We start from the raw sequence: 22,835 nt of genomic DNA, 5'->3' as shown, positions 1-22,835 counted from the left end.
CAAAACATGTCAGTTGTCATCAAGTTGGACGTCAGTGTAGAATCTGAACTCGGGACATCACATCCATGGGGCAGCAGAGCTAACCTGTGTGCCACCATGCCAACCATCCTACATGTGCCAGCCCCACAAATCACCTGCCTGCTTCTCTAATCTCACCTCCTACTACATGTATGAGGCAGCAGAGCTAACCTGTGTGCCACCATGCCAACCATCCCACATGCGCCACCAGCCCGCTTCTCTAATCTGCACCTCCTACTACATGTATGAGGCAGCAGAGCTAACCTGTGTGCCACCATGCCAACCATCCCACATGCGCCACCAGCCCGCTTCTCTAATCTGCACCTCCTACTACATGTATGAGGCAGCAGAGTTAACCTGTGTGCCACCATGCCAACCATCCCACATGCACCACCAGCCCGCTTCTCTAATCTGCACCTCCTACTACATGTATGAGGCAGCAGAGTTAACCTGTGTGCCACCATGCCAACCATTCCACATGCACCACCAGCCCGCTTCTCTAAGCTGCACCTCCTACTACATGTATGAGGCAGCAGAGTTAACCTGTGTGCCACCATGCCAACCGTCCCAAATGCGCCACCAGCCCGCTTCTCTAAGCTGCACCTCCTACTACATGTATGAGGCAGCAGAGTTAACCTGTGTGCCACCATGCCAACCGTCCCAAATGCGCCACCAGCCCGCTTCTCTAATCTGCACCTCCCACCCTGACACACACACGACGCCTGTGACTCCAATGACCTATGACTCAGCACTTGTCACCTAATCACACCAGCCGCCGTGACATCTCATAATGTCATCACACCCACCTTATCCCACTCTCACAGTGTCACAATCTGGAGCGTTTCTGTCATATTTGGGGGGTCATTTGCTCATGCCAGCGCTGAATTTTGTATGCTTTGGTGTTGCTAGGCTGTGCATTATAATCACCCTGTGTATCTGCTCAGCCATAAGACGCCCTGCCTAACCCGAACCCAAAGATGCCTTGGGCACCATGTTACATAAAAGTAGCTGATACGTGGCACTCATTTGTTAGACTTTCGGACTGTGCTGGCATTGGGCACTTTGGTCTCCTGGTTTTGTTCCTGTTTGAGAGCTGCCTGGCACGTTGATGCAGTGGTTTTAGCTGTGGGATGGCTCATGGATTCAGGGTCCATCTTCTTCTCGTGAGGTTTTTCTTCCCCATCACTGGTGACATACAAGTTTGGTTAACTGGTGGTGTCCATTACCCATAACCCCACCCCAATGAATGGGCCCTATAATTGACTGCCATCCTGCCGTATACCCTCTCCCCCCTGGAATGGTTCTAAATTGTTTTTTAAGCATGTCTGAGAATTTTACGTCGTGTTAGGTTTAGGATCTACCACCCAAACGTCCCATCAGTGATGGACCACTCTGTTTGTCGAGGGTCAGCAATGTCAGGGTGACTTCATCCCTCCTTCTGTCTCTGATTTTGTCGCCTTGTTCTTCTTTCCCACTTTGTCCTGCTGACTGTGCTTGGACTTCGTGATGAGGCTGCCCAACGTCTGCTACTCGATAATTAATTAGTGATCTGATGACCTGAAAAGAAAATCATTTTTTTACTTTTTATCTTCCGCTCTGCTTCACTGTGGCATGAATATCTGAAATTGGCCACCCGCCCGTCCTGAACTGGCTGTCATCTTATTCTCCAGCCATCTTAACACACCCTACCTGAAGACCCCACCCTACCTCCTTGTTATCTCCTCATCATGTCCAGGCTCAGTGACAGCTCAGTCACCCACGTTCCACTTACCCAATGCCTGGCTGTTTGTCACCACCTTTCAGTATTCATACACAAACACCTTTACAGTTTACCATCCCTCAGATTGTCACCTTGGCCACTGTTCTTGTGCCATTAATCCCGATCTCCATAGTTTCATATCCAAGTGTATAAACCATGTCATCCCTACCATCAGGTTGCCCATGTGGCGTCCATCCCATCATGTCACAACCTCAACCCACCAAAGCCAGTGACACGTTAGACAACTTCTCGCTGAAAATGGATGCCAAACTCATCCCCTGAAAATCACACTTGACACAACAATGAACCGCAAGAGATGACAAACATCACGTCTCGTGACGACTCTCCGGCACAATTTCACATTTCCAAAGTGTCGCATTCTGCCTGGTGATGCCAGTGGCCGTGGGTTTACAGCTGCCGCCTCAGCCCCCCCCTTTTTTTGTCTTTCTTTTTGCCACTCTGTCGTGGCATTTCAGACAGACAAGGTCCCAAAACTCCCACGTTCCTCATTTCTTGTGTCGACCCTGCGTTCATTTATTGAGCTACTCATCGGTTGCCCGCTCTCGCACGTGCAGAGCCCACCACGGTGATGTACGATTTACTCAGGGTGAGTCGCAGAGCGGTTGGACGCCGAGTGGATTACACGACTGGTGGTCATGGGAGCCCCCAACTCCTGAAGATTATGTAAATGAACATCGTGTAGATCTCAGACACTTCCTAGACCCTTGTCTAACCCTGTCCTCCCCCATCTTCCCAAAACCCTCCTCATCCGTGACCTGTCGTCCTCCTGTTCTCCAAGCAGACGTCACTTCCAGTACATGGGGGGCTGACCCCGTTTAACCGCTCCTGTCTCGGTATCCTCACCCAGCTTTTGCACTTTGACATCAACTGTTGCTTTGAATGAATGAATGAAATCTGAGGGGGGTTTGTGGAGACCACTCTTAGTGGTCAACTCTTGGGCTGGACCAGTCGGCAGTCATCTGAAACCTATGCTACTTGTAGTTGATTCTCCTTACAGTGGAATGATTGACCTCCAATAATTTGGTGATTTTGGTAGATCCTCATAGACGCCCACAACCTTCCATCTGGTGGCCTCTTTTGATCTCAGCATGGTGACCCCACACACGTTGATGGGAAAGAAAACAGCGGACCCTCGATGTCTGAGGTTTTGGGTGCACCTTCATGCTGCTTATGGAGGTTCTAATTGTTGGCACCTCATCTGGAGCACCCAAATCGAATCTGATGGATTTGAAGTGGTGACAAATGTAGGGGCCGACTTACTTTTTCCCAGTTGACGTCTCCTCGTTTTTGTTATTCCGGCGAATGCGCCGCGTCCACTTGACGTGTCTGTCACGTTTACCTGTGGGCTCTGCTTGCATGAAGATGGGGTGCACTTACTTTTTCACATGACCGTACCTCCTTTTCCCTTCTCCTCTCCTCCAGCGCCCCTGCTCCGTTTCCTCTCGTCCGCCTCTCCATTCACCTTCACCACTCCACCTTCAGCCCACCTTGTCGTCTCAGTGACCACCCCAGTCCCTCACTGGTTGCCATACTGGCGTGTTATGAAGGTTGGCAAGGCTGGCAAAACTGGTGGCTCTGTGATGGTCTCCAAAATGACACCGGGTGGGTGTAATGAGCCGAGAGTGGGCAGCCCCAATATTAGCGGTGGTCTCATGCAATTTTAATGGCAGCACATGTGTGGCATTAAATATTCAGGCTCTCGGCCGTCTTCTTCCGCACGTGTGACCTACTCTCGTTTCTCATCCATGATATGCAGTCGTCAGCGAGTCACATGTACTGCTTTGTAAACCAACCCCCCCGCTCCCCGACCCCGATCCCCCCCCCAGGGCTATATACAGACTGAGCATCTCTTCAGAGGGATGACAAGCTACTTAACCCCGTCTCTCCCGGCTAAGAGGGTAAAATGAGTGACAATCGATGAAGTGCCTGCTCTCACTGGGTGGCCTGGCTCTCTCCACAGACGCTGCTCCTGCTCTCCAGCCTCTCGGGATTCGGCTTGCTGCTTTCTTTTCTCATCATCGTGTCCTACCTGATCCGGCACTGCTGCTGCCGCCGACGAAAAGGTGACCCCGACGGCGACTCCGACGACTCGGACGATGAGGACGACGACGACATGCCTGGTGGACGGGGGCACAAGAGGGCCCGCCAACTCTGCTGCGTCACTTGGGGTACTGTAGGGGCTGTCATCATCTGCTGGTGAGCCTGGGAACGCATGCAGGGAAGCCCACCGGGGCATCCTTTGGAAATTGTGGTAGCACAGAATCCCCAGTCAGTGTGTCCTAACTCAATTGTTAATGGCTTCCCCATCAGCCCCCATGACAATAACACACCAAAATATAACGGAGGAACAGGCAATGAAGGGTGGAGAGGTGCAGTGATTGATCTCAGTCAGTCCTGCGATGAGGGGTTCAATCTAAAATAAAAGCCTTTACCGTATATATAGCCCCTTTCAGAAAGCGCGCACGGGTTAAGTACAAAGCGACATAAGAGCAGCTGTAGCCCTCTGACAGGGTCTTCATTACCCCCCCTCCCCAAACACACACCCATACAACTGCCTTCACATCGCCCCTCATCTCCCCGCTGCCGCCCCTCCCCTCCCGGGAATTAGACGTGCGCGTTCTGCAGGAACTGGGTCACTAAGCCTGGAGCGAACCAACTGCACCGCACGGCGGGGGGATTAAACGAGTCGGGCTGAACCATTGCGGGGCGGTGTGCGGAAAACAAAGCGCTCTGCCATCGTGACCTCTTTACGAAGAGAGAGCCGCCGGGGCTCGTCTGTCCAGAAGTGACGGGGGAGATGAAGGGAAAGAGCGGAGGCAAAGTAAAATGCACACAAAGGACAGCGGGGCATTGATCCGCTCTACTCGACCGACATAATATTCAAAAACAGGAGAGGACACCTCGGGGGCTGGGGGGCCAAAGACACGGAGCGCGACAAGCAAATCCGACAGACTGCAGACGTGAGGGGGCAAAAGAATACCAGGGGTAGCGGGCAGAGGGGCGCACGTGCCCGGCATTCTGATGCACGTCGCTACATTTTTAAAAAAGCGGATTTTAGCGAAAACTGAAACCCGTCGCTTGGTTTGGTTATCGTACAGTAGGCGAGACAGGGGAGGAAAGAGTTAATAAGGGCTTTGTAGTTATGTTTACAACGAAAGACGCTATATAACAAGAAAGAAAGAAAACATTGGCAAAAACGAAAACATTTTGTTTTCTGTAATAGAAAACTAGAGAGAAGAAAAAAACCGTCTAGTAAAGGAAAGAAAAATGGAGACAGATATGCACTTTTTTTTATCTTTTATTGAATTTATTGAAAGCAAGTAACATTCCATAAATCAAGTCAATCTTAACAAAACTAAACTCAATTCAACCTTCACCCGTGAGAAAGAGAGAAAGGCCAACAGCCCGAGTAGAAGGTTTGAGAGGAGTGAAGAGACAAAGGAGTCCTACTCCCTAATATAAATGTTTATTCTAAAATGTTATTGATTAGATCCGACAGGTTTTGTAATGTCAACAAAAAAGGCACAATATAGCAAGATAACGAAAGAAAGAGTTTGGGTTTTAAATATACCTTTTATTAGACTTTAACCAATACAAAAAGCATCAAAAAAGAGAAAGAAAGAAAGTTTTTTTCTTTTCTAACAGATCTCAAGCCTTTAAGAGCACAGTTCAGAAAGAAATGTAGAATGGATGTACAGTAGGTACAAATCTGCAAGGATGTCCAAAAAAAGAAACTCCAAAACCACAAGAAAAATCTCATACAGGCAAATATAGTTGTAATAGAAGCAGGGGACGGACTTGAAAATCAAAGGTGAGTTGACAGGTCACTGTGGTGCTGCTGCTGCTAAGGTTAAAATTCATTACCCAATTTCCAAAAATCAAATTAATAAAACAGGTGGGGAGCACAAACAAACATACGGAAGATAGATAGATAGATAGATAGATAGATAGGAAAGGCACTATATGATAGATAGATAGGAAAGGCACTATATGATAGATAGATAGGAAAGGCACTATATGATAGATAGGAAAGGCACTATATGATAGATAGATACATAGGAAAGGCACTATATGATAGATAGATAGATAGATAGGAAAGGCACTATATAATAGATAGATAGATAGGAAAGGCACTATATAATAGATAGATAGATAGGAAAGGCACTATATAATAGATAGATAGATAGATAGATAGATAGATAGATAGATAGATAGATAGATAGTGGTGGCTCTGAGGCTAGGGATCTGCACTGGCAATTGGAAGGTTGCCGGTTTGAATCCCATAAATGCCAAAAGGGACTCTGTTCTGTTGGGCCCTTGAGCAAGGCCCTTAACCTGCAATTGCTAAGCGCTTTGAGTAGTGAGAAAAATGCTATATAAATGCAAATAATTATTAATTATTATTATAGATATGAAAGGCACTATATGATAGATAGATAACAGTGCAGTCCCAGTAAGGCACTATACAGGCGTATTGCTGTTGATATAAAGGAGCCCCCCCTCCACCCCATAGCTTTTCTTCTGCTGAGTGATTTGTTGTCTGTAAGTCCTCAGTGTTGTTGTGTCACAGAGATGGTTTGTGCAGCGTTGTTCATAATGGCACTCAGTTTTGTTTTCATTCTCTCCTTCGCTTAAAACCTCCAGGGGGTCCAGAGTGCACCCCATATCTGAACCAGCCCTTTTAATGAGGTTGTTGATTTGGTGGTCCCCTCTTGAAGTGATGTGACCAGCCCAGCACAGCACGCTGGCCATCACAGAGTTGTAGGACATGTGAAGGAGGTCGCTGCCCACATTTAAGAAACACCGTCTTCTGAGATGACAGGATCTGCTGTGTTGTTTCTTCACTTGTCCATCTGTGTTATCCACATTAGTGTGGACTGGGTGGGCTCAGGATATTCAGTGAACACAAAGCTCAGATTTATCCCAGGAGGAGGATGTGGACGTTAACAGAAATGCGTCTGTTGTCGTGTTGTTAATTCTGATCACGCAAGGCACTATGTCTAGCGGGGGTCCGCTCTATGTTTCACTGTTACAGAGACTTGTAGTTTCAGGGGTCTATAAAGTTGATCCCAAAGACCTTTTTGTTCCAATCCAAGTATTCAAGTCGACACCAGTCTTTGGCCATAGCAGGTCTGATTCGCTTTTATTGGTTTGTTTCACGATGAAAACACACAGAAGCGCAAGTGGAAACCCCGTTTTATGGAGGGCTGCTGATGTTTTCATGTCGTTTGCATCGTTTGACTAACAGTAAGCCATTAAAAAGCCAGGCAGGCGGCGTTTAAGACTAAAATGAGCTGTTAGGGGTGTGGAGTCTTAACAAGCGAGGCGACTAACGTGGAGCATTAAAGTGCTGCATGAGCCGTAGTTGTGTTTCAGCACCAATAACTGACCTCTCACTAAGACGTTCTGTGGGAACAAAAACCTCACGCCATTCCGGATCCCCAGGACTGACTTTGTAGACCCCTGCTGGACAGCAGTACTACGTTTTTATTAAGGCCTCTGATTCTCCCACTAATTCAAGAGAATACCTTGTTATTTCGACAAAGGGCAGAATCTGATTTTTTATGTATTATTTTCTATTCCTTACACACACACACACACACACACTCACTATTTTTGATAATATAAATATGTTTTCGTAGCATTTCTTTATATTTCATGTTAGGTTTTTGATGCCACATTGCTGTTATCTTAAGTACCACCATATTGTGTGTGTCGTGACTGCGGCTCCAGGCCGCGTCTAAAAAACCACAAAAGGCCGGAGCCGGAATGAGTGCACAGAATGGGCCTCACCCCAGGCGGCTCAGCCCCAAACTCAAAAGGCAGGCTTCTAGTCTGACCAGGCCCAAAAATGGGGGCTCAGGCTTGTAAAGTCAAAATGTCACAAAATGTCAGGAGAGCAAAGTGTAGTAAAGTGAATAATAAGGGAATGTGAAATGATTTAGTATGTAAATGTTTATTGAAGAAGATTCAAAACAGGAGCACAGCAAGGCAAGCAAAAAAAGTCAAAGAAAATAACATAAAACAAAAACTGTACCTTAATCAAAGCAGGGGGGCAAAAGGAACGAAATGCAAAATCTAAACACAGCAATGCCAGCAGCCTCTCCATCTGCACTGTTGGGGGGCTCAGAGCGTCATCAGGTGGTCCCACCCCCTGTGGTTCAACAAAGAGGAGACAGAGCAGATAACAGTGAAAGATAGCAAGTACTAAACACAACCGAAACCATAAAAATATATACATAAAATCACAAATAGAACTCCGAATGTACAGAGTAAGATTTAAAAAAACAAGAAACATTTTTAAATATGTGTTACTTATCCCATGTAGTTTATAAAAAAAACTCCAGAATAAGATAGTTTCAATTTTTAACTTTCAACGAAACTCCAGTAAAAAATAAAGTAGACTGCAAATCGTAACACATAATATATGGAGTTATATCTAAAAAAAAAGAAACAACCAAAAGATCAAAGGAATACACCACCTGGAAATGAGATTTTTTTAAATATGCAGTATGTTAATTATCCAATGAAGTTTATAAAAAACTACAAAATGCGATTGTTTCAATTTTTAAGTTTAAATCAGACTGCAGTAAAAAATAAAAAGACTGCAAATCATAACACATAAATAAAATTATATTTAAAAAAGCAAACAACCGAAAGATCACAGGAATACACCACCCGGAAACAAGATTTTTTAAACAGATGTTAATTTTCCCCTGTAGTTTATGCAAAACTACAAAATGAGATAGCTTTGGTTTTTAACTATAAATAAAAACCCAAGAAAAATAAAGAAGATTGCAAATCATAAAACATAATATAAGAATTATATATATAAAAGAAAAACAACCAAAAGATCAAAGGAATACTGCACCCGGAAATTAGATTTTTTAAATATATGTGAATTATCATATATAGTTTATAAAAACTACAAAATGAGACAGCTTTGCTTTTTAACTATAAATAAAAACCCAGGAAAAATAAAGAAGATTGCAAATCATAACACATGACATATAGAATTATATTAAAAAAAAAAAAAACAACTAAAAGATCAAAGGAATATTCCACCCGGAAATGAGATTTTTTAAATATACAGTATTTTAATTATCACATATAGTTTATAAAAAACTACAAAATGAGGTAGCTTCAATTTTTATCTTTAAATCAAACCCCACTTCAAATCAAATCATATCATGTAATATATAGAATTATATTTAAAACAAACAACCAAAACATCAAAGGAACACTCCAGTCAGAAGTGAGATTTTTTATTTGTTACGTACCCCACATCGTTTGTAATGGTGGCTGAGAAAAATATTTTAACTCAAGTTTTCGTGAAGAAAGGAGACAAGGAAATGAAGTTTCTGATAGAACAGGACCCAAAGGTGACCAACGGTCGACAACAGCAAACAATTTAAAAAAAAACCAAATGAAATAAATAAAATATCTGACGTTCTCTCGTGTCGCACAATCCACATGTCAAATCCTCCAATCGGATGCTCACGACATGCAAAACGTGTGCATTTTATTTTGCTAAAATATTGTGAAAAATAAACTCTAGAAAAGGAAAGTAGCCCAGAAACGGAAAGACCCTTCACACAAGGTCACACGTTTGAGTTAAAGACAGGACTGTTGACCAATGGGGAAGAGGAGGCGGGTCCTCAATTCAAGAGCGCAACTCCATGTGAGGGAGCTTCCTGTTTGTGGACTGCCTTCATTTTACAAAGTTATGTATTTAATAACATTTCACCTGCATTCTGCACGTTGTGAGCGTACGATTGGAGGGCTTGACGTGTGGATTGTGTGACACGTGGGAATTTTTTTCAGGGATGTGTTTGAAATCGTTTGCTGCCGTCCCGTGTTGGTCACCGGTATTCTTTTGATCTTCTTTCTTTTTTGATATTGCCGAATGTCTTATGATTTGCAGTCTTCTTTATTTTTTTCCTGGGTTTTTTATTTCTTGATAAACATGGAAACTGTCGTATTTGTATTCTTTGAGGAGTGCGGGATTGTTGATGTCATGTTGCGCGACGGTTTAAAGGGTCATCGCCTTGGCGCTCGATTCGCTATCTGAGTTTGGATTAAAACTTTGTGATTCATGCGATTTACGTTCTTCCGTTATCGTTGAGCCCTGCGGCTCTCTGTTGACCGCCGTTCCTTCTGTTTGCGTTTTGGTTCTCACGATGGCCTTTCTTGATCTTCCTGTGTTGAGTTTCCTGACTCCGGTTATCTCCCGCTGCTGGTTAGTTCTTTACGTTATCAGTTCTGTTTTCATTTTGTTTTGTTGTATTTCTTGTGTACTCTGATGATTTTCAGTTATTCTGTGTTTAGTGATTGTTTTCGATGTTTGTTTTCTGTTAAGTTTCACGATGTTCACTTTGTGTCTTGTCTGTCCTGCCTGTCTGCTGAGCCCAAGGAGGCAGGGCCACCCTCTAAATTAACAAAGCACAAGTGTGAGCGAGGACGACGGGCTTAACAGTGTACAGTTATGGCGCCTGCTGCTGGCCATGTTGGTCGTGTTTTGAGCCTATATAAGATGGTGGCCCACAGCTCCCAGTACCCTAGCCATGCATGAAACACAGAGCCGTCTGCTGCATGTTGTTGAGTTTTATTTTATTTTTTTGTTGTCTGGTTTAATTTGCCGATCTTCTTTGTCTTTTCTGCTTGAGTCCTTTGTTAGTTTTGACTTCAGGTTTGTTTAGTAAGACAAATCAATTTCCCTTTTTTGTTTCCTGATCTCCCCGGCCCCTTTAAGACCCTCAGGGTGCAGGTGGGCACACATTGCCAGCTTATGTTATTAGCTCCATTTTCAAGCTCTGATCTGTTGAGTTTCTGCCCAGCAGTGTCCCTCATTTCTCGTATCCCACTGTCCTGCTCTGGAAGCTTCATGTTTGTTGTCATCCATTTCTAGTCCTTTGACGTCAATTCTGTCCCCCTTGCAGTGCTGCCATTGGAATAGGTTTCTACGGCAACAGCGAGGCTAACGATGGACTGTACCAGGTGACCTACTCCTTTGCTACAGCCAATCAGACCCTGAGCTCCATTGACCTCTTGGTAAGTCCGCCGTGGCCGTTCATGTCTGACGTGTCGCACTCCTTGCCTGTCTCACCGGCTGCTGTTGGTGCCTCGTCTCTGTTTTAGATCTCCGACACGGTGGTCTTGCTCAAACGTGCCGTGTCAGACCCACTGACTCGGCTGGAGGAAGCCTTCACCCCGGCCAATAACTTCATTGCAGTGGTCCGCAGCACTCGCCGCCAGTCAGAGACAGTGATCAGCCTGCTGTCTGAGCTGCCCCTCGATGTCTCGCTGGGGTCCCAGTTGGCCGCTCGTCTGAACAACACCCTAGATGGCTTGAGTGAAACTGGTGCTGTGGGCAGAGTGGCCGAGAAGTTGGTCTTCATAGAAGACTACAGGCAAGTTGAGGGTGGTGGGCTGGGGCGGGGGGACTTCACTAATGCATTGTGTCTTTGGTTTTGTGTCCTCCTTATTCCCCAACCCCACTTTATCAGGACCAACTCAGACTCAGGACCGATGGCCCCTCACAAACGGAATAGCAGTGACGTTCTAGGGGCAGGGAGTTAGCACAGCAGACCCCTCATCACAATTCTCGTTCTCCCCCTTCTAGGTGGTTGACCTTCATCCTGCTCCTCCTCCTCGATCTCCTTGTCTGCTTATTCATCCTTCTGGGTCTAGCGAAGCAGGCCCGCTGGCTGCTGATCGTGTAAGTCCAGAACATTCTCTCATTTTTTATTGTTCTGCAACATTTAATCATTGGGGAGTTCTTATAATAATAATAAAATAATGTTTTATTTATATAGCGCCCTTCCCATTTCAACACAATGCCTTTCTAGTCCATCTGTATTGGACACTGTGTCTGTTACAGCTGTCAGTTATATAGTGCCTTTCATGTCTAGCTATCTGTTATTTAGCGCATGTCTTATCTAGCCATCCATTATATAGTGCCTTTATGCCTGTTCATTTCTGTTTATTATATAGTGCCTTTCATTTATAACTATAATACAAGCCTTTGTAAAGTACCTGTTATGCAGTGACCGTCATACCTATGTGTCTATTATGTACGTCCTTTCATATAAATATACTATATAGTGCCTTTCATATCTTCTACATTATATAGTGAGTTTCACACCTCTCAGTCAGTTCTTACTTTTGAGTCCATCTGTATGCCATACCTTCTGTTGCATCTACCTTCTATATAGTGCCTTTCATCCATCCATCCATCCATCCATTATCCAACCAGCTATATCCTAACTACAGGGTCACAGGGGTCTTCTGGAGCCAATCCCAGCCAACACAGGGCGCAAGGCAGGAAACAAACCCCGGGCAGGGTGCCAGCCCACTGCAGATAGTGCCTTTCATGTCTATGTATTATGTAGTGCGTGTCCTGTTCGACCTTTATGTGGGGCCATTCATACTCAGCCAAGCTCTTCGCATCCACCGATGAGACTCCACGTTTCATTCATCTCTCTCTCTGGATGTTACAATACCTTTCAAACCTGTGCATCGTACCATCTAACATATAGCGCCTTTCACACTTTTACTGTCTATCTATCTATTTATCTATTATACAGTCTTTCTTATCTACCTCTATTATATAGTGCCTTTCAGTTTATGTGTAATTGTCTGTCTTTCTATTTAATTGTTATGTATTGTCTTTCATATCTCTTCATTAGCTATATACCTAGCATGTATCTTTCTTATCTACCTCTATTATATACTACCTTTCATTTTATATCTATCTAATTGTCTGTTTAATTGTAATGTAGTGTATTTCATATCTGTCTTTAATATGCTGCGTTTAATGTACACAAACAAGCATGGGACACAAGTTTTATTTTTTCCTTTACCTCGTGGGAAACGCCTTCCCTGTTTCCCACAAGCCCAGCACAGTCCAAAGCACAAAGCACCAACACAATTTTCTTTCTTTCTTTCTCTTTCTTTCTTTCTTTCTTTCTTTCTTTCTTTCTTTCTTTCTTTCTTTCTTTCTTTCTTTCTCCTCCACTCCTCAAGTAGTGGTTGCTGGCTTCTTTTTTACTGCACCCAGAAGTGCTCTAGGCCTAGAAGAACTGCCCAAAAGGGCTCAGCAGATCCTGCACCCCCTAGCGGCGCCTGCGGATCCCAACAGGACCGCACCAAACTCCAACTCCCATGAAGCCCTTTAGGAGTCTGAGGCACTGCTACAACCCAGGGGGGTTGCCAACTAGCGTCCCATGGGAGGTAACACTCCGGTCACGCTTGCTCCCCCTCGGTCCTTCCATTGTGGAGGTATCCCAGCCAGGCAAGGGCCCCAGCTGCATGCTACACTGTCTATCTATCTATCTATCTATCTATCTATCTATCTATCTATCTATCTATCTATCTATCTATCTATCTATCAACTGTATATAGTATCTATCTATCTATCTATCTATCTATCTAAAATGAATATTTATTATATATAATCTATCTATCTATCTCTATCTATCTCTATCTATCTATCTATCTATCTATCTATCTACTGTATATAGTATCTATCTATCTATCTATCTATCTATCTATCTATCTATCTATCAACTGTATATAGTATCTATCTATCTATCTATCTATCTATCTATCTATCTATCTATCTAAAATGAATATTTATTATATATAATCTATCTATCTATCTCTATCTATCTATCTATCTATCTATCTACTGTATATAGTATCTATCTATCTATCTATCTATCTATCTATCTATCTATCTATCTATCTATCATATAGTGCCTTTCCTATCTATCTATCTATCTATCTATCTATCTATCTATCTATCTATCTATCTATCTATCTATCTATCTATCTATCTATTAGCTTTTTTGATGCTGATCAGCAGACAAAGACCCTTTAATATCAACACGTAAGGTGGTCTAAATTAATTACAAACACAAAACACAATGTACCTGATCATATAAGTGTTCACCTCCTTCATGTCAGTGTTAAGAAGACGGCAGCCATGGCTGCCATGAGTCTGTGTGCTCAGGTCTCATCTCCCTGTCAGCTTTGCACATCTGGACTGTGACATTCTTAACCCCCCCCCTCCCCCCACCATTCTACTTCTTTGTCTTCCTCTTCTTCTTCTTCTTCTTCTCCTTCACATATCTGCTCGAGCTCTGCCAGGTGTCATGGTGATGGTGAGTGAACAGCCTTTGTGAATTCTCCAGTGGATTGAGGTCCGGACTCTGACTCGGCCACTCCAGGACATTCACATTTGCTATTTTTCATGCCATTCCTGTAAAGCTTTGGCTTTCTGTCTTGCTGTGAAATTTAAATCTTCTGTCCAGGAGCCTGCTGCAGAGAAGCATCCCCAGAGCCTGGTGCTTGGCAGTACCAGTCCCAGTGATGCATTATGCAGGTGTATTACTGTTTGTATGAAGCAGCCCCCCATATCGTTTCTTAACCCACTCCTGCTGAACGATTCGCTGTCTGAAATCCGTCAGTGTTGGAGTGTCACAGAGAGGATGTGCAGCTTTAGTCATAATGGCACTCAGTTTTGTTTTAATTCTGTCATTCGCTATGACCTCCAGGGGGTCCAGAGTGTGTCCCATAATTGTGGCAGCCCTTTTAATTAGCCTGTCAATTTGGTGGGCTGCTCTTGAAGTGATGTTACAGTGTAGAAAATCCCACCAGCCACCCCAGAGTTGTAGAAGATGTGAAGGATGTCACTTCCCACATTAGAGGAACACAGCATTCTAAGAAAAAAGAGCCGACTCTGCCTTATCTTATAGAGTTCCTCTGTGTTCTGACCAGTCCAACCTGTCATTAATGTGGACCACCAAGTACTTGTAGGAGTGGACCACCTCCACATCCAGACCCTGAATACTGACCGGACACTGAGGCTCTTTGTTGTGGTGAAAGTCAATCAGCAGTTCTCTGGTTTAGCTGATGTTAAGTTGCAGACAGTTCTCAAAGTTCTCCCCCGGACTCCTCTCCTCTGTCTTGTGTAGACCCCATAAGTGCAGAATCATCTGAGAATTTCTGCGGGTGACCTGACCTGCTGTTATATTTCAAGTCTGAGGTGTTCAGAGTGTAGAGAAGAGCAGACCGGCCTGTGTCTTGTGCTGCTCCAGTGTTCCTCACACAGTCCTTGAGTCTCACACACTGCAGATCGTCCACCATCAGGACCCCCAGGCTCATCCACCTGCAGATCTCGAGGCGACCCCTTAACAGGGAGGGCTGGAAGACACTGAAGGCGCAGGAGAAATCAAAACACAGAATCCTCCCAGTGCTGCCAGCTTTGTCCAGCCTTGTGGATCAGAGAGACCATTGCCTTCCACACAGGACTGGTTTTTACAGACCACCTCATCCTTTAACCAGTTACATCCCCCAGTTTGTTGCTCCTGGGTCACAATGCAGCTGTTCAGCTGACATTTTCAATTGTTCAACAGCCAGATCATTTTTAGAAAGAAGACACAGAGTCAAACCTGCCAACTTCAGCCACTCAGTGGTCTCACTGTTTCCTCCCCCTGTGGTGGCCCAACATGTCCTGAGGGGGCTAACAGGGATTGTCTTCTACTGAACCTTCCCCGTCTTTACACCCCCTTTTTGAATTTCTTTCAGGATGACCATCTTCGCCTGGGTATCTCTCATCTTGAGCTGGGGATCATTGGGACTGGAAAGTGCGGCGGCAGTGGTAAGTAAGAGATGGGCAGACGGAGGGACAGACATTGGGGGCTTTGTGTGCGCCGGTGCCCAAAGAAAACACTACTGCATTGTTCTACGACAGCATTGTCTTTGTATCACGGAACTGATGAATTTGTTTTGTTTCATCTGTCGGGGACTCAGCCTCACCGCACGGCGTTGTCTTTATTGTGCTGGAGCTCGAAGTCAATCAGTCGGTCAAACTTCAGTTCACACGGAGCCAAGGAGAGCAAATCACAGCCTTGTGGTCTGTGCAGAAAGCCAGATTACAACACAACCTCCTACAAACTAGAAAAATATTACTTCATGTTGTATTCAAACAATAATCAATGATAGTGAATAAAACGAAACAAATCCAATTAATAAAGCTCATAATCTGTGTGTGTGCGTGTGTGTGTGTGTGTGTGTACAGAATACAAATACACACCGAGGGTCCAAACTCTGCTGTAATTTACACAACTCCCTCATCTGATCATGGGAAGACCCTAGACCAGCATTTCTCAGCGTGTGGGCATTGGTGGCATTGCAGGTGGGCGGTGCTGGTGTTGCAGGTGGGCCGCGGATGACGTTGGTCAAGACACCCATCACACACACAACTCCTACAACAATCAGTACATCACAGTGGGACGCTTCTGTCTGACCTCAATATAAAGGTGGTGGGAGGAGCCAGCAGCAGCAACACCAGAGTGGCCCCACCTCCTGTGGCTCCACCCACAAAACACAAGGAATGTGCGCACGTTTAAAGATAAAGAAGACGTACAATAAGTGATAAACAAATACAACAGAAAGGACACAAAAACATGAGAAGTAATTCAAAAATAATAATAAAATAGAAAGCCAACATAAGCCAGAGGGGGGAAAAATGGTTCAAGCATAGCAGCCTGGGGGCATCTTCTGCTCGGATCAACCAACAAACGTCCTACAGCTCACCTCTGGTGGCAAGCGCCTTGTCCTGTGCCTCGTCCTACAGCAGCAGCCCTGAACCAGCTCCTGTTATTTAGCCTTCTTGCTCTCCAGCACCCTCTCTATCCTCATATCGATCCATCAGTTTTAGAGCGCCTTTCATATTTGAGGTGTTAAGATGTACAGGGCAGAGCACCAGAATGAACGGGGAGCCACGGGCTGGTTATCTATCTACAGTGCATCTGGAAAGTATTCATAGCGCATCACTTTTTCCACATTTTGTTATGTTACAGCCTTAATACATTTTATTTATATAGCGCCTTTCCCATGCTCAAGGCACTTAGAAAAGTGTTGTTTACAGGGAGGAGCGGCAACAACATGCGTGCGCCAGCGTCCCCTCACCTTCTGTTATAGGCCTCACCTTCTTCCAAAATGGATTAAATTCATTTTTTTCCTCAGAATTCTACACACAACACCCCATAATGAAAACGTGAAAAAAGTTTACTTGAGGTTTTTGCAAATTTATTAAAAATAAAAAAACTGAGAAATCCCATGTCCATAAGTATTCACAGCCTTTGCTCAATAATTTGTCGATGCACCTTTGGCAGCAATTACAGCCTCAAGTCTTGTTGAATATGATGCCACAAGCTTGGCACACCTATCCTTGGCCAGTTTCACCCATTCCTCTTTGCAGCACCTCTCAAGCTCCATCAGGTTGGATGGGAAGCGTCGGTGCACAGCCATTTTAAGATCTCTCCAGAGATGTTCAATCAGATTCAAGTCTGGGCTCTGGCTGAGCCACTCAAGGACATTCACAGAGTTGTCCTGAAGCCACTACTTTGATATCTTGGCTGTGTGCTTAGGGTCGTTGTCCTGCTGAAAGATGAACCGTCGCCCCAGTCTGAGGTCAAGAGCGCTCTGGAGCAGGTTTTCATCCAGGATGTCTCTGTACATTGCTGCAGTCATCTTTCCCTTTATCCTGACTAGTCTCCCAGTCCCTGCCGCTGAAAAAGATCCCCACAGCATGATGCTGCCACCACCATGCTTCACTGTAGGGATGGTATTGGCCTGGTGATGAGCGGCGCCTGGTTTCCTCCAAACGTGACACCTGGCATTCACACCAAAGAGTTCAATCTTTGTCTCATCAGACCAGAGAATTTTCTTTCTCACGGTCTGAGAGTCCTTCAGGTGCCTTTTGGCAAACTCCAGGCGGGCTGCCATGTGCCTTTTACTAATGAGTGGCTTCTGTCTGGCCACTCTACCATACAGGCTTGACTGGTGGATTGCTGCAGAGATGGTTGTCCTTCTGGAAGGTTCTCCTCTCTCCACAGAGGACCTCTGGAGCTCTGACAGAGTGACCATCGGGTTCTTGGTCACCTCCCTGACTAAGGCCCTTCTCCCCCGATCGCTCAGTTTGGATGGCCGGCCAGCTCTAGGAAGAGTCCTGGTGGTTTCAAACTTTTTCCACTTACGGATGATGGAGGCCACTGTGCTCATTGGGACCTTCAAAGCAGCAGACATTTTTCTGTAACCTTCCCCAGATTTGTACCTCGAGACAATCCTGTCTCGGAGGTCTACAGACAATTCCTTTGACTTCATGCTTGGTTTGTGCTCTGACATGAACTGTCAACTGTGGGACATTATATAGACAGGTGTGTGCCTTTCCAAATCATGTCCAGTCAACTGAATTTACCACAGGTGGACTCCAATGAAGCTGCAGAAACATCTCAAGGATGATCAGGGGAAACAGGAGGCACCTGAGCTCAATTTTGAGCTTCATGGCAAAGGCTGTGAATACTTATGGACATGGGATTTCTCAATGTTTTTATTTTTAATAAATTTGCAAAAACCTCAAATAAACATTTTTTGCACGTTGTCATTATGGGGTGTTGTGTGTAGAATTGTGAGGAAAAAAACGAATTTAATCCATTTTGGAATAAGGCTGTAACATAAAAAAAGGTGGAAAAAGTGATGCGCTGTGAATACTTTATGGATGCACTCTATCTATCTATCTATCTATCTATCTATCTATCTATCTATCTAGTAATCTGATTAATATTTGATTTAAAATTCAGATCAGAGTCAATAGTTACCCCTACATTCTTTACCTCTGTCTTGACTTTCAAGCCTAATGTATCAAGTTTATTTCTAATATCCTCATTATATCCATTTTTGCCAATCACTAAAATTTCTGTTTTCTCCTTATTTAGTTTGAGAAAACTGCTACTAATCCATTCAGACATTGGACAGACAAGCTTCTCTTCTGTTTGAGGAGTCCAAAGCACCCATGATTCTTACTCATCGCTGCGTTATTGTATGTTGTATCTTGTCAGATAGAGAGACAACAAGCAGAAAGAGTTGGAGTTTCCAACCCACATACTTGGCACGTCTTTACAGACTTGAGTCCAAAACAGAACTGGGGTCCAACAATAAACATGGCTGTTATATAGTTGGCAGGCAGGAAGAGAAGGGTTTTAAGGGAAAGGAAGTGGAAGGGACACCTCTTGAGAAAGCATTTGACGCGGTTCCACATGAGAGGGTGGCCATCAAACTAAAAGAAGTGGCAGTTCAGGGTGATGTTTTTAGATGGGTGCAGAACTGGCTCAGACACAGGAAGCAGAGGGTGATGGTGTGAGGACCCTCTTCAGAACTGGCTGATGTTAAGAGTGGTGACCAGCAGGGGGCAGTGCTGCGGCTACTGCTATTTTTCATATTTATAAATGATTTAGATAGGAATATAAATAACTAGCTGGTTAAGTTTGCAGACGATACCAAGATAGGAGGATTAGCAGATAATTTGGAATCCGTTATATCATTACTGAAGGACTTGGTTAGCAGACAGGTTTTGGTAGATTTGTGGCTAATGAAATTTAATGTCAGTAAATGTTAAGAATTACACATAGGAAGTAAAAATGTGAGGTTTGAATACACAATGGGCGGTCGGAAAATCGAGAGTCCACCTTAGGAGAAGGATTTAGGAGTCATAGTGGACTCTAAGCTATCGACTTCCCGACAGTGTTCAGAAGCAATTAAGAAGGCTAACAGAATGTCAGTTTATATAGCGCCTTGATGTGTGGAGTACAAGTCACAGGAGGTTCTTCTCAAGTCTTTATAACACACTGGTGAGGCCTCATCTGGAGTCCTGGGTGCAGTTTTGGTCTCCAGGCTACAAAAAGGACATAGCAGCACAAGAGAAGGTCCAGAAAAGAGCGACGAGGCTGATTCAGAGGGTACAGGGGATGAATTATGAGGAAAAATTAAAGAGCTGAGCCTTTGCAGTTTAAGCAAAAGAAAATTAAGAAGTGACCTGACTGAAGTGTTTAGAATTTTGAAGGAAACCAGTCCAATGGAATGAGACTGTGACTTTAAAATGAGTTCACCAAGAACACGGGGACACAGTTGGAAACTTGTTAAGGGTAAATTTCACACAAACTTGTGGAAGTTTTTCTTTACACAAAGAACGATAGACACTTGGAATAAGCGACCAAGTAGTGTGGTATAGAGTAAAAGTTTAGGGACTGTCAAAACTCGACTTGATGTTTTTTTGGAAGAAATAAGTGGACAGGACTGGCGAGCTTTGGTGGGCTGAGTGGCCTGTTCTCGTCTCGAGTGTTCTAATGTTCTAGAATGTGGGCTCTTCTGATGGTCTGCAGAGGAGAAAGTGTTAGAGAACAGCGCCAACCCCTGGTCTGGCGGAGAAACCCAGTTATTTGAGCCCCTAAACTGTCTCCCGTGCGCATGTGTGTGACATCCCTCAGGTGAGTGCTCATTGGTCTTCAGCTCTCATGCACACCCAGAGGCCACCCTTATGACTAAAGAGTTTGATTTTATTGCCGCGAGTCACAGACCAGTTGGAGTGAGGCGTCGGGTTTGTCACATCAGACGAGTGGCCTTCATGGGAGCGCACCGCCAACTGCCTCCGACTCGCTAAGGTTACATAAACAAAGTAGGGGACAGAAAACCACGGGAAAAGTCACTTCATGTGACATGGCCTTTCACCACCAGCCCCAGCGCCCTCTTCTTATGTTTCTCATCTCTTCTCTTCCAGGCCCTCAGCGACTTCTGCGTGGACCCGGACAGTTTTATTCTGAACGCAACACAGATCAGTCTGGGCTCCAGTCCAGGTAAGAGCGCCTCCATGGGTGTTGGTTTTGTGACACACCTGCAGGGTGGCATGGTGGGTCAGCAGGTAGTGAACCCACTTTAGATTCCAGAGTAGGTGGAATTAGGTGTAGATGTTGCATTTTCTCCATGGTTTAGAGCAGGAGTGGGCAAAGTCAGTCTTGGAGGGGCTTTTCCTTCAACCCGATTACTTCCTTAGACACTCATCTGTCCATCCCAGTAACAGGTGGGATTTCATTTCATTGGTTTGTTTGTGTTTTTGTCCTGCCATGTCAGGTTACTCTTATGTTGTAGATTATTTTTTTCATTCCAAAATATCACCTGAATGCTTTGTAGCCTGAAGTGGATTTGCAATTCTCAGTCCTTCACTTTTCTCTCTTCACACTCCTTATAAATATTTGACTAAACCAGATGTTCAAGATGGAAATGGACCCAAGGAAGGACTGCTGCTTCCTTAGTCATTTGCTTTTTATTGCTAATGAGAAGCCATAAAAGCAGAAACAGGACTAGCAATTAAAGTGGGGTGGGGGGTCTTAGCAAGACAGGCAGCTTAAATGAAGCATAAAAACGCTGCTCGAGCAGTAAGTGCTTTGACAGCAATAAGTGACCTCTCATGAAGAACTTGGCTTGGAACAGAAACCTGCGGACCCTCCAAGACCGACTTTGCCCACCCCTGCTTTAGAGTCTCCCACTCCTTCTACACGCGATCAGCATGTGAGTGAGTGAGTGACACGCTGGTGCCATCTACAGGGCTGACTCCTGTCACGCACCTGGAAATGACCCCAACCCAGAAAGTGCATCGGTGGGTCTTCTTCAACGTCCATCCATCCATCCATTGATTTTTCAGTCTGCTTTTTATCCTTCAATCCCAGCAGCATTGGCACAAAGAGGTAGCCAACATGAATGGTCCATCGGAGTGCACACACACGTCAGCACTCGGTCCAAACTGCTTCATCTCCCAGGGTGTCTCTTCAGTGTGGCGCATGTCACAAATGGACAGCTGGCGGGGACTTTGAATGAAACTGAATCTCAGGTCAACACGAACATGGGGGTACAGGTAGAGACTTGTTAGGAAGTGACCACATAGTGTGGTGGACAGCAGGACTTTAGGGTCCCTCAAAACTCAATTTGATGTTATCTTGAAAGAATTTAGTGGATGGGACTGGCACACTTTGTTGTGCTGAATGGCCTGTTCTCAGAACAGGCTGGCATAATGGTGATGCAGATCCAGCATGCCGAAGTCAAATTCTGCTGTCTGAGTGGGGTCCACTTGTTGTCCATGTGGGTTTTCCTCCTACATCCCATAGATGTGCCAGTTGGTTGATCATCTCCACGTGCTTCGGTGTGCTCTACGTTAGGCTGGTTACCCTCCCAGGGCTGGTCTTGCCCCTTGAATTGGATTAAGTGGTCTTGATAATGTCGGCATGTGTTTAAATTCAAGTCTAAAATTGTAAATGTATGATAGAAAAACAGTCCTGATTGGTTTCATTCTGCTCTGTCTATTTCAAATGATTTGTGACTACCCTAATACCTCATTCCAAAATTCACGTATTTTGATGATTTCAATTTCCAATTCCCTTAAAACGTTTCTGTTTGGTGGTGGGGTGGGCTCAAGTTTGGTGGGTTGTATATGGCCACCCTCAGTCTCTTATTAACTTGCTGCTGCATTTCAGGTGCGTTGGAATATTACTTGACCTGTAACCAGGACCCCAGTGGCCCCTTCCAGCAGGTATGATGGTCCTCTCCCCCTAACCCCTCGCTCTTTATGTCTTTGGTGGAATGGTGGCTCTGTGGTTTAAGGATCTGGTAACTTGAAGGTTGCTGGTTCAAATCCCGGCTGTGATGGAAGGAACGCTATTCTGTTGGCCCCTTGAGCAAGGCCTGTAACCAGCAGTGGCTCCAGGGGTGCTGTAGGAATAGCGGACCCTTCGCTCCCACCCTAAAACTCTGGTTAAGTTGGGGGTATGCGAAAAATAAATTCTGTACACAAGAAATGGTAAATGGCAAATAAAGTAAAGTATCATTATTTATGGTGCCTCTGTCTTGCTGTGGGCCACGCCCACTGCCCCGCCTCTTGTTTACCATTGCTAGGAAACACCTGAGCCAATTGGAGCTTTTGTTGATTGCAGTCTTTTGTTTAATTTTCCCCCAGTTTGCTGGCCTTGCTTAGAATTCCTGCAACCCCCCCCCCGCTAATGTTTTTGCATCACTTTCAGAGTCCGTGTGGCACTAAAGGATCCTGTGGCCAAAATTGGGTTTTGCAGTCATGGTAAAATCCAGTGTGAGTAAACAACTGTGTGCCAAACAGAAGGGTGGTAGGCAGGGGGCAGCTCTGGTGGTC

General features: G+C 44.8%; 1 protein-coding gene across 2 annotated transcripts in view; it reads left to right on the top strand.

Annotated features, from left to right (window-relative positions):
- The window catches only part of ttyh1 (tweety family member 1), a 48,465-nt gene that overhangs the window by 5,181 nt on the left and 20,449 nt on the right, over positions 1-22,835 (top strand). For both annotated transcript variants that reach the window (XM_028821949.2, XM_028821948.2), the window contains exons 2-8: positions 3,759-3,994; positions 10,738-10,849; positions 10,937-11,208; positions 11,421-11,516; positions 15,389-15,461; positions 20,421-20,496; positions 22,168-22,223. In XM_028821949.2, the coding sequence (XP_028677782.1) occupies positions 3,759-3,994; positions 10,738-10,849; positions 10,937-11,208; positions 11,421-11,516; positions 15,389-15,461; positions 20,421-20,496; positions 22,168-22,223 (921 nt within the window). The remainder of the gene's footprint in view (positions 1-3,758; positions 3,995-10,737; positions 10,850-10,936; positions 11,209-11,420; positions 11,517-15,388; positions 15,462-20,420; positions 20,497-22,167; positions 22,224-22,835) is intronic.

Source organism: Erpetoichthys calabaricus, chromosome 16, assembly GCF_900747795.2.
Source record: "Erpetoichthys calabaricus chromosome 16, fErpCal1.3, whole genome shotgun sequence".
Classification (NCBI taxonomy): domain Eukaryota; kingdom Metazoa; phylum Chordata; class Cladistia; order Polypteriformes; family Polypteridae; genus Erpetoichthys; species Erpetoichthys calabaricus.
Note: the sequence above shows the minus strand (reverse complement) of the source record. Positions and strands in the feature narration are given on the sequence as shown.